This window comes from Larus michahellis, chromosome 7 (assembly GCF_964199755.1).
Source record: "Larus michahellis chromosome 7, bLarMic1.1, whole genome shotgun sequence".
Classification (NCBI taxonomy): Eukaryota; Metazoa; Chordata; class Aves; order Charadriiformes; family Laridae; genus Larus; species Larus michahellis.
Genome location: NC_133902.1, coordinates 5,445,178 through 5,461,479, shown reverse-complemented (window position 1 = coordinate 5,461,479; position 16,302 = coordinate 5,445,178). Strand labels below are relative to the sequence as shown.

The following is a 16,302-nucleotide window of genomic DNA, read 5'->3' as shown; positions in this document are numbered from 1 at the left end:
ATGTACCTTTCCCTGTCTGCTGCCTATTGTCCTTCCTTCGTGGCCTTGAGAGGGCTGGGACTGGTGGTCCATGACGTGACTGTGAAGCACAAGGACTGCCAAGGCCCTGCTTCACAGCAGACACTTGATGTTTAACAACATTTTTGATGCAGATCAAAAGATAAACTAACACTGTAAGCCTAAGAAAGGGATTTAAAGAGAAGCAGGTTCAAGGAATGGCCGAAGAGGCAGGTTATCTTGAAAGCAAGCTGTCGCAGCCCACAGCTATCAAAAGCACTACCAGTAAGCAAGATTTCTCTTTTGTTTTTCGTTAAGACTCCAGGCAGGGATGGCATATCTGATGCTGCACTTCTCGAGAATCTCAAAGTGTCCCTACCACAGCAAAGCACCAAGCACAGCAACAGATTACTATACGCCAGATGATCCTTTTGTGCAATAGGAGCACCTTGCCAAATCTTGGGAACAGTCAGGACAAAGCCATAGATGGAAAAAGCAGCTGAAGGCTTCACAAAGCAAGAAAACAGCAGAAGCCGGAGTGAGAAAAGTTAGTTACAATCCAGAGACCCAGTGCAGTGAAGTTGCAGAGGGAATTGCCCAGCACAGGGGAAGAACTCATGTGAAGTGACAGGGAGTAAGTTTTAAAAGCAATGCTTTTGCCGCCAGCCTCATGCATGTAGTAAGCAGCGGGATTAAGATGATTGCCTGCACGAGACACCTCCCAGCTTCACTTGCTCACAGCAGAAATGAGAGACAGGAGATGTTGAGTTGCATAGTCTATCTTACTGAAGGAAAGGTGCTGCCAACATTTGTAGTCTGCAGCTTCTTCAGGGTTATCACTACCCATTCCCTGTATGAAAGATGCATCCGATGCAACATCAGCTGTTACGTTTTCAGATCTGACTGCATAAACTGACATGAGGTCATGAAAAACAAGAGTTCACTGGCATGGCAGTGAGGTCAGCACAGTGCTGGGTGAAATGTAATCAGGAATTCCATAAGGCCTTACAGTTCACACTGATCACATCTTCTACTCCTTTCTGAGAGAGGCTGAAGCTCAGAAAATATATCCACGGATGAACACTCTCCATTAAGTAAACTTGCTATATTAACAGTTTACAGAAATACTACATGTTATTATTTTTAAATATAGGCTAGAAGTGAGATAGCTCATTTTTATCTCTTTTCCACAGAGTTTAAAGTATGCTTCCCATCCTGCCTGAGGCAGTGTGCACATTACAAAAAGCAACGAGGTCCTTGTAATCATTTACAGCAAGACAGGATGCCCACTAAGACTGGCAGGAAATATTAATCGCACGATACATTTTGGCCCATCTGTCTCTCAGAAGCCACATGCAGGATTCTGCTGCTGTTTTCTACAGAGACAAAGCAACCTGTGAAAGTTAGATGTTTCAGAAATTCACCATGGGAAGTTACAGGTCCAGGAAACCCACATCACTTTTGTGCTCTTAAGCAAACGTGCAAACAATTTCATTATAATACTGTAAAATGGGAATTCTGATGTGGGCCAAACATCGAGGCTGCAGGTACTGACACAAAGACTCAGTATGGCTCTTGGTGACTGAAGTCCACGCATGTCTCACCGATAGTGTTTTGCACAGAAGCCAACTCCATCCTTAGCAACTTTTTCTGCCTCTACAACACTCTTTAATCCAACGCACTTCAGTGCAGCCTCTTGTGACAAAAGAATAACAGTTAACCTGTTCTTAGACAGGTCACTCCGTCCTTTGCCTCTCTACAGCTAACAGCATTGTTTCTATACAGCTCAGAAAGCACCGCCTTCCCAAAGACCGCTCCCCACTGCCCCTGTGATCTTGCTCTTGTACCTTTAGACATAGTAATAAGAAAGTGTCAGGCAGAGAAAGTTGAGTAAAAATAGTTTCTTCAGAGGAAATTAATGATTAAAGTGCATGAAAATACTTCAAGCCACAGGCTGAACCACAGTCTTCAATGAAATGCACTTTAATACTGATAATGCCTTCAATTTTTCCAGCCACTATAGGAAGAACTACTCCTTTGAAGATGGAAGCAAGGTTGCAATCCAGAAAACCTGCTAAAGATTTCTGGTTTGTCCCTCTAGAGGCATCATCTCAGTGGCTGACAGCTGGGGCTGCAATAGTGACTGCTCCTCTGCAGCGGCCGATCTCAGTTGTTTCTGTGGCATCCGCTTCCATGACCTTGTGTCTATAGCAGGAGACAGAAAAACAGCAGCCCTTTGTCAGCAGGAAGCTGGCAAAGGGACCCAGTTTTTAGAAAGGTGCAAGTTTAGGGAAAACCCAACATACACCATATAGTATTTTAAGTGTTGCAACCTCCCCAGTCCTAGAAAACTGGCATCTAGCAAGAACCTATGCTGGGAGAGCAGGAGACTGTGTTTAAATCCAGTGGAGCTTCTGCCCAAGCTCTGCCAGGCTGAACAAAATATTTCTAGAGACAGTAACAGCTCTCCAGTTTCCACACAGAGCAGCTTCCCAGGTGTAACAAGGAAAGCAAACATAATTATCTTATAGAGAATTTGACAAAGTCGCCAGTGTTAATACCCTGATTTGTGCAATAAAAGCCCTACGATTTTAACACTTGCAGTATGAGTGGGTGTAAATTTTAGCTTTCCTAGAAAAAGCACCACACTTCTTTTGGGCTACTGACTCAACAGGAACAGCAGCCCTTGCTTTTCTCAGCAGCGTCTCCTGCCCATTTCTACCAGAGACAAGCAGGAACGGCATCTCCTTCATTCTCATTACCTGGTCCATACCTACTCTAATTCTTTATTTTCTCAGCTCACAAGTGAATCTGCTACTACCAAGGAATACTGTGTGGAAACAATTTCATGAGCAAGCTGGCCTGCCTAAGATTTCTGTTACCAAGGACATAATAACATGCCGAGAGTAGTTGCTGAGCAAGAAGCTACAAGGACACTGAAGACTTTTTTTTCATGATTTAATTTACCTTCTGGATTTATTTCTGAATCACTGGCGTTTCCAGGGTCTTCCTTAAGAACTCCCACATCCTTTGCCCAATTCGTCCATTTAATTTCCTCTACTCTGGAGAGACAAAATGCAAGAGACACTGATGCATGGAGCACAGCATTTCAGTCCATATCTCATTGTCCTGCAGCATCCCAAGCCAGCTCGTCCTCCCAGCACAATCCTAGTGGTTTCGCTGTGGCAACAACATGCTAAAGAGCTGCTTTTTTTTTTTTTTTTGGAGTAAAGATCTTCTAAGGTCCATGAGGTAAATATCTTCTTCCTCTGCATATTGTGTGCTGGTCTACGTTGTTTGTTTTAAAATACTCCAGTTCCTCCCAGGGAACATACTTAATACAAAGGAGAGTATTCTACTTTCTCTACATGGTCCATAGCCCGTAAGACCCTGGAGTTACAGAAGTGTTGTCTGCAGTTCTGTTCGCTGGGTGGGGAAAGGTTCACCTGCTCTCCCAGCCCCTATACGTGAGGAATAGTGCTGCCCCCTCGTGTTGCACCCAAGCTGCATGTTCCTGAGCTAAGGGGCCACCAGCCTGCATCCCTCCCACCCACCACAGCCTGCTCTGGGCACAGCTATACCCACAGCAGCAAAGAAAACACCATTGCAGACACTGCCACCATAACCACTTGCACAGATGTTCATCAAACAGGACACCTTTTGGTGACAGCACCCCTTGGTGACAATGCTGGTGGCTCAACTAGCTCTCAAACTTCCAGCATTGCAGTCACCAACCAATTTGCATGTACTCAGGAACACGTGGTTGGGTCACTCCGTTGACACAGTGCTGAAGTTCCCTGTGGCAGTCCAGGGCCACCAGCTTGTGAATGACGGGAATCCGTTACTAGGCTGGAGCGTAAGAGGTAAGGGGACACCTGTCTTACCTGAAACACCATCTCTCATCTTTCTTATTGAGGCCCACTGACATGAAGCAGCCAGATCTCCTCTTCCCTCCTTGGCGCCACAGCCAGGCCTTCTCTATTTCTAGAATAGCAATAGCCCTCTGAAAGAAGAAGTCCATGTCAGAAAGAAAACAGGGCATACAGAGCCCAGCCCCTCTTTTTGATTAAATCTTCCCCAATCAGCAACTACTTTGACTTAGAAAATCATTTTGGAACTCAAACCCAAAGTGCTCTTTAGCTTAGTAGTACCGGTCAGTCACTTACTGTCTCAAGGTACTTATGCACGTGGATCTGGACTGGCTGGTAGCCAAGCAAACAGCACGAGTTTTAAATACATCTAAAAATGATGTTAGGATTTACCCTCAGAGTGGCAAATTTATGTAAAAGAGAATTTTATAGCTGAGGCTTTAGGACAAAGACAGGCACTGTCATCTCTGATGTTACGAGGCTGGAGTAGGAGCTTGGGCCACGACGTGACTGCTGAGCAGCACAGCATCTCACCTGCAGCTTCCAGACGCTTTTGCTGTAACCAGAAATATCCGTGACGGTCTCGCTCATGAGCGCAATCAGCATGTTGAGCAAAAGAATGTAAGTGAGGATCACAAAGAGAAGCAGCAGGAGCATGACAAAGTATCTGAATCTGGCATGTTCGTGGAAATCCAGGTCGCCCATCCCAATGGTGATCTTGAAGAGCTCCAGGGAGACGCTAAGCAGGCCGCCATACATAGCATGGCTCCCAGCGCTCTCCATCTGAGCAAGAGACTTGTTGTGAGAGACCGAAGGAGCATCCCCCATCAGTGTAACCAGAGCTATGAGAAAAATAGAATTCAAATCATCCTCAGAAAAATTTACTTCTTGCAGCCCAACCTACAATGTGCTGCTGAGTCCTTACCTGCAGCAAAGCCAAAGAGGAAGATCATATAAACCAAGAGGAAACGCAGCAGATCTCTCAGGATAGTCTGAAATACAAATCAGGAGGAATCATTCTTTACCTCACATGAGATCACAGGGTGATCTCCCATTCTCACACATCATAAACCAACCCCCAGTGAAAGCAAGTTGGAAAATGCTTTTACCCAGTTTAAGAAACTACTACTACATGATAAATTTCTTCCTCAGGTAAGTGACATTAGTACTTTAATCTGAGAGCACTGCATGGACTTCTTTGTTGTTATGTTTGCATTAATAGGTTCTCTGAGACAAATAAATATCATGTCAGTTCCCTAGCATGGCTGTTTCCAAATTGTTTCAACACACACATCTCTCTCTTTTCTGTCTCCATTGGGTGGTGCTGGTGGTGAGAATTCTTCCCTAGCACCTCGTTTCACCTGCTTTGTCTTGCCTTTCTAGTCCCAGACTCCTTTCCGGACCTGGAAATACTTCTCAGCCCAAGCATAATGGTTCCAGGGAACTTGCACAGGTTTTGACTGCTAGTTTTGTATAATTTTATGACAAACAGGTGTCAGCTGCTCTCACTTGCTATATAGAAAGATGGCAAACCAGGGGTTTGCTGCAATTGTACTTCCTTGAAGACCCTGATCTAATTGCCTTCTGCAATTTCTTTACTCCCAGAGTCAGTACATCAATTCCATTTATGGTTTTCACGATCCTGAGAGAAGAAAAGTAATTGCAGGACTTCTGTTAGTTCCTCACACCCAAAAGCTTTTCATACAAAGTTTTTCCCCCCGAGTACTGACCTTCTGTATCATGACACTGTAGATCCCAGTGCGCTGGAAGCCCCGAGTGTAATACAGCATGTTCACCCATCCCAAAAGCAGGGAGAACACCATCACTGCCACATAGTTTTCTGAACTGGCACCATACAGGACGGCTGACAGCAGCAACGAGAAAGCCTGAATGAAGCTGGAGAGAAGCAGAATGAGTGACACAGTGACCTACCTCACCAAAAAGGCCCATTTGCAGATCTGTGCTGTTTTGCAAGGAAAAGCGAACACATTTTATGAGGCTACACAGAGCATATAAAGTGGCAGTTAATCAGACACACAGTTTATATAAGCAAATCCTGTTATAACCAGACCCACAAATTGTTGCAGTTTTGTTATGAACTGGTTAATCTCACAGTATGGGAACTCTGAACTGCTCGATGTAAATCACATAACTGATATTAAATGGAAAAGAATTTTAACACTTACGAACACATCCACACACATGCACGTATACACATTTCTCCTCAGAAAACTGAGAAGTTATTTTCCTTTTGACTAAATCTGAGCCATAGTGACTGCATGATTAAAAACTTGAGCTCTTTTTCTAACAAGTATATGTTCTTAACTGTGGAATAATTGAGGGTCTGACCTTTGCTGTGTTCAGCTACAAATCCAAGGACAGATCCTACCCAACAAAGTCCATGACCACACAAGAGTTCTGACAAGATGCAGCAGGTAGGAGAAGCAAGCAGGGAAGGGATGGAAAGAGGAGACAGCAGCAGAGAACCGATCTTTCCTGCTCACCATCTCTCTAGCAATGTTAGGGCAACTTAGCTGCACACAGCAGAGAACCAATTTCACCCATGCTTTCAGTGTGCAAAAAACCTCAAGAGACATACATCAAGATCTCAATGCAGCTGTCAGAACACATAGTCTTCAGGGACTGGCGTCTCCTCCGCAAGTACAGACTCTAATAAAAAAAAAAAAAATCAATGGTAGCCATTCATCAAAACAACAGGGTATGCTAGAGAGTGATTCCTGCCTGGCACAGCCTATCGCTCAGGGGAGAGGTTTACTCCATAAGCTCCTCTTCACGCTTTGATTTTCAAGATCCCCAGTTTTAGCTAGTCATCCTTCCAAGATGAAAAAAAGCCCTTATTTATAAAGGCCAAGGATAAACAAGGGCTGAATCACGGCTCAGCCCTGTGTCTTTATTAATAGACTGCATTAAATGCCAAAGATGCATTTTAGCACCATAAATCACAGAAGTCTCTCATAATCACTTACTGTTGTGAGCCCGTTCTTCCTATTGCCCAGCAACCTGGCTTGTGCCACCCCTATCACTGCTAGATCACACTGACACTAAGTACCTCAGAGCAGGGTTCCCTCCTGCCACCCCCTCACGCACATCCTGATGTCAGGAGAACCAAATCTGTTGCCTCAATGTCAGTCGCTTGTTTGTTTTTTATTTGTTTTTTGTTTTTTTTTTTTTCCTTACAATAAAGCCAGACAAGAGATCCCCATACCTGAGCAAAAATTAGATAAATGCCTCCTAGCAAGATAATGATCAGTCCAGAGACCCACAGGAAGCCTCCAGCCGTGAACTCCACTGGAAATGAAGGCTGCAAGATAAAAACAAAAAAACCCAAAACACTGAAGACAGGCAGAGGTAGTGATGATAACCACCCTGCACCTTTTAAACTCAGATACATCCATTCAGGCCTTCCCAGATAAAAGAAGATTGGGCCTACCTTTACCCGTAAGGGTTGATAGTACGCAATGGCTGTAAAGATGATCATAAATGACAAGTATGAGACAAAACTGAAGTAGAATCTCTTGGAAGCAAAAGTTTCCCATTTTTGCTGAAGCAGTTTGTTCAGTGGCTCCAAAACCACCATCTTGTACCGATTCTATGGAAAAACAAACAACAAAAATGTACCCATGTGTCAACAGGAATGCAAATTCACCAGAGGATTGGTTTTTTTCTGGGTTTGAGTTCAGCGGCTCCAACTAGGCTACCCCTAAAGGTTTATTCAGTCAGGCCTTTCAGTATGAAAGAAATCATCTATCCCATAAAAAGTTACTTCTGCTTGGCTTCATCAAGGTATTTGGACACACCCAGGCTTAGGACAACCAAAGGATCAAAAATTTCTCTCATATTATAGATTATCAGAGGCATACCAAGCAGACTACAAATAATAAAATACGCAAATACTTCAATCATGTGTTTCTTCTCCAGAAAAACAATCTCGTGAAACACCACATTCATTTGAAATGATTTGCATAATTATACAGCGACACTATAGATAGGCAGAAAGAACGTTGCTGCCTTTGACTTTTAGTAAAAGCGCTCACCGGTGTGTCACTGCTGTATGCCAGAATCTCCAGCACAGAGTTCTCCTCAAAGCTGTCTATCGAGGACAAGTCGTAGAGAGACACATGGATAGGTCCATAGGTCCATTCAGTGAACTTCCGTGACAGGTGCCTGTACACCGGGTCTTTGATCTCTCGTTGGATGATGTGCTTGAAGATCTGAAGAGAAACAGGATGCATACCAGAAAAACGTGTACGTAATGAAGGTGTTGAATGACACAAGTACATCCAAATCACCTTCAGATACAGGTCACCTGGCTTTCTGCATGATACACTTTGATATATCCAAACACCAGACTATCTGGCTAAAAGTGGGCAGTCTACACCTTGTATCAGCTCTTCCAGGAGCAGAACCAATTTCAGTCCAGACCAGCCGTCTCGGCTGGGACAGAGCTGCAGCAGCCAGCTGAGACTCCGCAGGACACTGACATTACTACAGGCTGGGTGCAAGATGCTCCTACATCAAACCCCACTGCTATGCTGAGGATGTATGCTGCAGTCTTCCTCATTTCTCAGTAACCCCAGGGATTCCCTGTAGTTGACTTTACCTCCACTTTGCCTGTCTTGGCAGCAAGCTGCAGAGGATTTAATCCATCATAATTCACTATCTCCTCTAGCTTCCACGTTGGGTCAAGCTTCACGCCTGCCTTCAAGATCTCAACGTATGTTGTGCTCACAAACTTGGTGTTCTCCTCAGTGTCATCTGCAATCATCACCAGGGCATGGAGGACTGTGTTGCCCTGTGTATCCTGCTCCTGGAGCCGGGCCTTCTGGTGGGGATTGTTCAGAAGATATTCCACCACCTCAAGCTGGTTGGTACAAGCAGCCAAGGAGAGAGGAAGTTCACCTGAAGAGATTAAGACAATATTTGGAGGGGAAGCAGAAAGGGGTGAAAAAAAATTAAAAAAAAGCAATTCTAGGAAAAGATATTTAGCCTATAGTTTTACCACTGGAACACAGAACAAGTTCTTTCTCAGAACCTCTAGATTCAGAAAGGGTTTCACAGTAAACAATTACTCCTTATTTCTGGAGGCAGCTGAAACACTTTCCCAGATTGCCAGTTTGGCTGAACTAACCAAGTATTTGTCCCTGTCTGAAGCCCCTCAGTTGGGATTAAACACATAAAACCAAAGATGATGGAAAACGCTCATTGGAGACCTCAGTCTGTGAAAGGATCTTGCCATTCAAATAAGTCCAGAGCTTGATTACAGGACAGTGGAGGTGGCAACCCACGCACAGAGGGGCAAACCCAACGGAGATTCACGGCATTGCGTACAATAAGCAACAAAAAAAAGCAAAGGAAAATGTTTCACACTGACTCACCAAAATAAAAGTAAACTCCTTCTTTCTTCTTCTTGAAGAATTCACCGTGGGCTCTCGCATGGACATCGGCTCCATTCTCTACTAGAAGTTTCACTAAATCTAGGCTCCTTTTCTCTATGGCAATATGGAGTGCTGTCTGGCCTAAGGAAACAGGCAAAACCTACCACTCAGTGCCACTGTCAGAGGGAACAGGCAAAGGACTCTTCAGCAAAGCGCCATTTCAACAACTGCTGTATGTTCTGCACAGCAATCCTGCAGCCTCAGGGCTGGGCAAGGGGTGGGCGGCAATTGATGACTTTCAACAGTGTTCAATGGAAAAGCATGTTGCAAACACTGAATCAGAAGCCCCAAGACTATCAGAAATACAACACAAGACCAGGCAACTACCCTTTCCCGGCACTAGGATCCTAAGCAGCTATGAGAGGATAATGACAACCATACACGTACGTGACTACGCTGCATGCGTGCTATTAACAGGACCCGACCCAACCATCAGAATTCATTTCTTAATAGCAATATGCTATTTCTTTTTCACTTTTAGATGTGCTTTTTAAGCTTTTCAAAGCAAATCCTCTAATATTCCTCAGTTATTAAACGCCTATCATTTCTATTTTACAGACTGAGAACAAAGTTGCCGAAGTGAAGCATAAAATTCAGGGCTGAAGAAGACGCAGACCAGAATCCGAACTAAAAGACGAGTAGGCCGTTACTGGAACTGCACCAGAACTCCGGAACTGCAGCGCTGCATAAGCTCCACTTCCCCTCTTTTTCCTTGTATCTGCACATCTCACCAGTCTAACGGGGAGGCTGCTTTGACACAGCATCAGAACAGAAACCTACCTCTGTAGTAACAATCAGAGCATGACACATTGACAAGCGGTCTGGGATTCTGTGTCTTTTGGTCTATTTCCAGCAAAAGTGGGATCGTGTCATTCTTTCCATTTTTTAAGTTCAACAGGGCTTTCATTAAGCAGGTCTTCCCAGTCTTTGCATCTAGTAGAAAAGGAGTATCAAATGGGTTGTGCACGTACTTCACGCACATCTGTATTACCCGATTCAGTGTGCCACGAAGTTAACTGTCACTGTAGGACCAAATACAATAATAATTTTAAAGGCCGTTCTCAGTATTTAATCTGTGGTAGAAGCAAAAGCCTTAGGATATATATAATTAATGGCATTCTCCATGCTCAGATGGACATTAAGAAAATAAAAGAATACACAGAGGGTTGGAGAAAGCAAAAAAAAAACCCGCAAGCAGGTTCCCCTGCTTCTCTCCCACATTAGCAAGCACTGCCTCTGCTAACCCTGTTTATGCTGTATTGAACAAGATTCTACTTGTGTATTCAACAGGATTCTACCTGTGTATTCAGAATTGGTGAGAAATTTTGAGGTCCTCCGTAAGTACTCAAGTAAACCATCCAGTGCCTCGGGGCTGCCCCTTGAGACTGCGCTGAAGAGCCTGTCCCTGTCAAAGCGGTTGGGGTCCTTTTGGCTACGGAAGAAACGCGAAGCATTAAGAATTTCTGGAGAGCAGAAGACAAGAGTGTGCAATAAGTTCTAGTGGGACGGTGTAAGAAAGGAGGGAGGCAGAAAAGTTTGTCAGAAAAAACAAGTATTTTATTTTTGAGTCAAGGGAAAAATAGAGACAGTTATTTCCCAGAATTCTCTTAAGGGGCTGCTCTTTCCATCAGCTGGAGCTCTTCCCAGATCCAGTCTGATGTGCAACCCTGGAAGGCTTCCAGAGCACAAAGAAAGAGAAGCCCAAGATAGCTGCAGGACCGGAGTCAGTCCCATCACATGGTGTGAAGCACTCTGTGAGCTAGTTTACATCCCTCCCTGACGAGAACAGCTCAGTTGTATAGGGCTCCAGGCTAAGCTGCTCTTACACCCAACTTGGCTTATTTGTTGCTAGTTCACATACACTCAAAATACACCACAACACACACCATAGACACACCTTTCAAGTGCAGAAGGAAAGGCCTAATATGTCCCCTCGCTCCTTTTAATTATCTCCCACCCGATTCCTATAATATTCCTGTATTGTCACTTTTAGTTCAGACTTTGGTAAAGCCTATAGGCCCCCATCAGCAGGGATCAGTACAGATCAGCAGGGATCCCACCCTTGTCAAATATCCAAGTTACTCACTTGCTGACGAGTCCTGGCCGATAGTTCAGATTAATCTTGACTTTAGGAGCAAAGTCACTGCTCTCCTTCTGATAAGGTGTCTCCAAGGGCCGTGGCTCTCCTTTCTTTCCATGTCCTGATCTTTCTTCCTTTTTACTAGATGCAGGTTTGTCTTCCTGGACGCTGTCATCTGTTTCTAGCAATCCTATCAACCTGTTCCTCTGACCTGGGCCCGGCTGCCCGTTTGTGAAGTTATCCATTTCCAGCAGAGAGACTCTTGCAGATCACCAAAGATGTTCCCCGCTGGGAGACTAAACCTGCAAGGGAGAGGGAGAATTAGCACAATTTGTTCCCAAACCTAGAATGTGCATGGTGCAGCACAGACATAGAGGAAAGCACTTTTCCAGGTCCAGCATTCCTACAGTTGACTATGGGTCCCTTGAGAGAGAGATTCATTAAAACTCTGAACAGTGGGAGTACTTGAATAAAGGATCAAGGCCTTAAATAGGGTATATCACTGGTGAAGAGAAGTTCAAAAGCAGTTCATGAAATGTAGGCAACTTGTCTGCAGAACATATGAGCCCCCTTTGTGAGATGACCTCACCTGTTGGCAGCAGCACAGGCTCCTTACATAAAAGGCAAAGAAAGCGGATCTTTAGGAGACCACGATCATTGTTCTTGTCTCAGCGCAGCCAACACAGCCTAGTCACCAAGTGGCCAATGAGATAAGCTTAACTGTAGGCCTTCTTTGGAACAGTGATAAATTTGTTCATGTTCTCTGTTGGTAAGCATTACGCTATTTCTACAGGGAAAACATATGCACAAATTATGTTCCTCTCGTGCATTCTTGCGTTTCATCCTGGGGCAAAATGAGTGGGATCTCCCCAGCGTTTGGGGCAGTTGGCTATCCATGGGAGCACAGGCTTCGAACTTCCAGCTCCACACACAGGCAAGCACAGACCCCAGCTGCCATTTGGACGCTCACAGCCCTCAGAGCCTGAACACAGCCCAGCTCTCCCGAGAGCAAAGTTGGAGCCAGATCTGCTGTACAGAGAGCATCAGTATTCATCAGAGCGCCCAGCCAGCCCGCTTCTCTCATCTAACAGGTCCTCTACTCCTTTTTTACTCTTTTGAGACATCTCTTCGTATATATCCAGATACACCTCAGATCCACACCCAGTGCAAGCTATCGGTAGTCAGTATATGACTGCAGACACACACGCTTTCTGAGGCAGCAAGGAAACATCCGTGATTACTGACCTGAAGCAGAGCTTTTTTAAATAATTCCGTCTCATTCACATCTACTCCCTCCAAATGGTTAACAGGTTTTCTCTGAAGAGAAATCTCCCTTGCTGGGACTACAGCCAGACTCCATAGCCTGTACCAGAAAAGAGGTAAATTGACACAGCATTAGCATTCTGGTTTAAGATTAGGATACGGAGAAACATAGTTCTACACAGAAAACAGCCACAAAACATCTTTATGCAGCTCACAGCAAGAAATCCAAGGGCTGATTTGAAGATGAACTATTACAATAATTCAGCCACTCAGTTTAGTCTGCACTCTAATGACAAACATTCCTCTGCATGCACAGGCACACACCCTATAATCTCATTTCGGATTTATTTCCTCCCCCAAAACACTTACTGGTACATTTGCCGATCCTTTAGAGGGCTATTTGCACTTCCATAATAGTTTGCTTGTGCTTTTCTGTCTTCCTTTCCCCCAAATCATTTCTCAGCTGCGGTTTCCATCTCTCCACAGCGCGCGAGAGAGTTATTTACTGTCAGTCTTGTACAGACACAGACTGTCTGGTTTAAAAGCAAGAGCAAAATGGTCCTAAAAAAAGGACCCTATAATATATACGTCCACTTTGTGCGTCCCTAGGAAACACAGAGAGCACTCTCTGTCTGCCAGCTCAACTTTCGCTTCTCTACCCAAGAACTGAGTTGTTTCTTTCTGCAACTTTACCAAGCCATTTTGAGTAGCGCAGCACGAAAAAGCCCTGCTGTCAAAAGAGGAAGGGCACAGCACTTACCCCAAGTTGCTGCAAGCTCCACCCAAGAACTGATCTGACAAGGATTCCCAACGGATCCTTCAGAGGGTAAATAATCTCTCAGTAGAAACCAAGTCAAATACCAACAAGCGTTAATAAGCATGAAAGCAGACCCCAAATTGTTTACATCCATGGGTGAGAGTCCTCTTCTTCTGCAGAGAAGACCACGCTCATATTAGCACTCTATTAATGGCACAAAGTTGAACTCCTCCTTGGTGGTGGTCCATGAGAGAATCCCGGCTGCCTGTGAGAAGGAATAACCACGAATTATTGTTATTTACACAACTGTATAGCTTTCTGCAAAGTGAAGAAGGGCTTGCACAGGAAATGACTAGATAGATTTCTCAGTAAAAGGGAGAGCCAATGAGTGCAGTGCTCTTATATGGGAAAGCTGGCTGGCGACTGCAGATTCATAATGCTTAACCCCTGCCTGCACGTATAGAGGCGACATCTCGTGGCTTCCAACAACAGCCCACTCAGATCTCAAGGGAGGCGGCTGATTTGACCCTGACAGTGCTAAAGCCTGTCAGGGTCTAGTGCCAGAGCTAGAGATTAGTTGTGAGGTTTGTCACAAGGCTCCCTCAGTTAGCCCCAGGACAAGCAAGCATGGATCAAAACATCTGAGGTCAACTGTTTCTGTGGGAAGCCAGTTCTCCTCACACTTCACACACCCCAGTTACGAGGCAGCGCAAACCATCTGAGACAATAAACCAGCCAGAACATTACCCTGCAAAGTACACACTGTCAGCTGCTCATCACAAGCAGAGAGGCTGCACAAAGCAGCCCCAGTTCCAAAATATTTAGGCCACTGGTTACTTAATTTGCCACTAGTGTTCATTTCTTAATGGGCTGGTTCTCCAAAGGAGTGCAAGCCTTGGAGGTTCCGGGAGCACGGAGTGACCACCCCTATGACACTAATACCCATTTGCTTGTCACTTGCAAAGCAGGACCCCTGGGAAACAGAGGACGGACACTAGCCCACACCAAGCGTCTCAGCTTTTTCTCTCGAACAGAACTGATGCCCGAGGAGGCAGTGCGGTCATTATTTCCCACAGCATCAATGCAGGATGATACTGAGTGCCCACAGTCTCAGTGGCCTTCCCCAGCACAATGTCACTGCGGAGTGATTCTCATCTGTGCTCTGTAGAGCAGTGATAGGTTACAAAGCCGTTTACGTGATCCAGAGCTCATCTAGAAAATCTTATTAACTAACAAAATGGTAAAGAGCTCTTCTAATCAACAGCTTGATAGCAGGGGCACATTCCATGAGAAATATGAAAAGTTTAGTTAACCATTGGTCCAAAAACATTGAGAAGGGGTGTCTCATTGTGACATACTGAACTCCGGCTGTGCCTTTCTTCTTCCAAACCTACCACGAGCCAAGAGAGAGCCTGAAGCAATCCTCATCTGACAGGACTGCAGGATGATGTGGGGCTTCCTGGAATGTGGCTGTCACCCACAGAAACATTCCCAGATGGCTCCTATTTTGAGTCAGATGCAGGCTGCAAGATGACCTTCCTATAAATACACCTATTAAATGGTGGGGAGCCTTTTCCTCTTTCATGGTTTTGTGTGAGATCACAAGCTTATTTCTCAGATTCCCGTGTTTCAAAATTAAGCTGAACCAGGAACAACACAAAGCTAGTTATTCTGTCCAAGCGTAATGATTTACAGGACCCACAGAATAGCCTATAAAGAACAAACATATGCAGAAGAATGCACGACCAGATCTCATCTCTCCTCTCCCTCATTCAAGCCTTGCACTGATTTAGTTCAGTTTGCTTTAGTCGTGTTACACTTCATTTACTGTGATATCAACAGGCAGATTCAGGCCCGGGAGTTTATCTCAGACTTATGGGTTTAAATCCTCTTGGGCTTTTCCCCCAGCTTTCATGGGAGTCAGACAAGGAATGAAATCAGCCTGCAAAAGTGCATCACAGCAGAGTTCTTCCTGCGCATCTGGTTTTAATAGCTTACACAGAGGAAGGAGAATGCGCAGCTTGCTGGGAAAGGAATCACTGCCAGCCGAGGGGTCACCACAGCAAAACAGAGACACGGAGCTGCCGGGGGAACACAGAAACACTGGTGTGAGCACACACATGCGCACACGCTTTCACCCAGACTACACTGGGGTAAACACTTGCCCTTCCACGTCAGAGAAGAGAGAAGCAAGGCAGAAAAAAAAATACAAGATCTGCCCAAATGTGCACTTGCCAGTGACAGCATTCCGAGGTCAGTAATGGGATTATGTCACTGCTGTACCCTAGCCAGCTGAGCTCGTTATGAGGCTTAACGAGCATCTTGCCACCAAAATTTAACATCCTGATAGCTGTTAGGACTCAGGAGGAAGCCATCCAAAGCAGCATACAGGGAGAATACAATAAGCAATTTAATTTCCCCCATCTGCCAGCTTGAATTTTCAAAAGCAACACGTGACCCTCTTGCCTTTTGAGGCTTTTAACTGAGGGAACGAGAAGGAATCTTGCAATTGCTCAGTACGTCTTGTACTGGTGAAAATGTGTCTGATGGCGCTAAGTTTCTCCTGACAGCAGACACAGGTATGGAAACCTTAAATCTGGAAAGAGAGAAGTCAAAATTTCACTTGGGAATTAAGAGTTTAAGTCAAATCAATAATTTTCATTTCAAGGTATTATGAAATATTTTCATAGTTAGAATTATTATATAATTATAGATTATATAAGAAGCAGCACCATAATTCATGGCAGGAAAAGCAATGACTGGAACCTGCTTAAACAGAAGGCACAACAGGAGGAAGACTGCTTTCTGCAAAGATGGAAACAAGCACGTTTCCTAAAATATGTATTCTCTGTTCATCTAAGTGCCCATTTTTAACAAATA

At 44.7% G+C, this 16,302-nt stretch overlaps 1 protein-coding gene across 2 annotated transcripts; it reads right to left on the bottom strand.

The window, feature by feature from the left end:
* Positions 1-1,883: 1,883 nt before the first annotated feature.
* Positions 1,884-11,680, bottom strand: LOC141746863 (transient receptor potential cation channel subfamily V member 2-like). 2 transcript variants are annotated; one of them, XM_074596155.1, is made up of 15 exons: positions 11,409-11,680; positions 10,621-10,754; positions 10,103-10,255; positions 9,263-9,403; positions 8,488-8,786; positions 7,922-8,098; positions 7,318-7,476; positions 7,093-7,188; positions 6,466-6,536; positions 5,597-5,762; positions 4,792-4,858; positions 4,401-4,708; positions 3,882-4,000; positions 2,965-3,059; positions 1,884-2,247 (listed from the first exon to the last, which is right to left on the bottom strand). In XM_074596155.1, the coding sequence occupies exons 1-15, from the start codon at positions 11,645-11,647 to the stop codon at positions 2,237-2,239; spliced, it is 2,235 nt and encodes a 744-aa protein (XP_074452256.1). In that variant the 5' UTR covers positions 11,648-11,680; the 3' UTR covers positions 1,884-2,236. The 2 variants fall into 2 exon arrangements, with proteins under 2 accessions (XP_074452256.1, XP_074452255.1); XM_074596154.1 differs by having other exon boundaries at positions 1,884-2,202.
* Between the last annotated feature and the right edge of the window lie 4,622 nt (positions 11,681-16,302).

Coding starts and splice junctions, on each gene's coding strand:
- LOC141746863 (XM_074596154.1), bottom strand. CDS start 11,647: ATGGATAACTTCACAAACGGGCAGCCGGGCCCAGGTCAGAGGAACAGG. Junction 10,256..10,620: donor CACCAATTCTGAATACACAG/GTAGAATCCTGT, acceptor CTTTTCTACTAG/ATGCAAAGACTGGGAAGACC. Junction 6,537..7,092: donor TTTATCTAATTTTTGCTCAG/GTATGGGGATCT, acceptor TTTTTTTATTAG/AGTCTGTACTTGCGGAGGAG.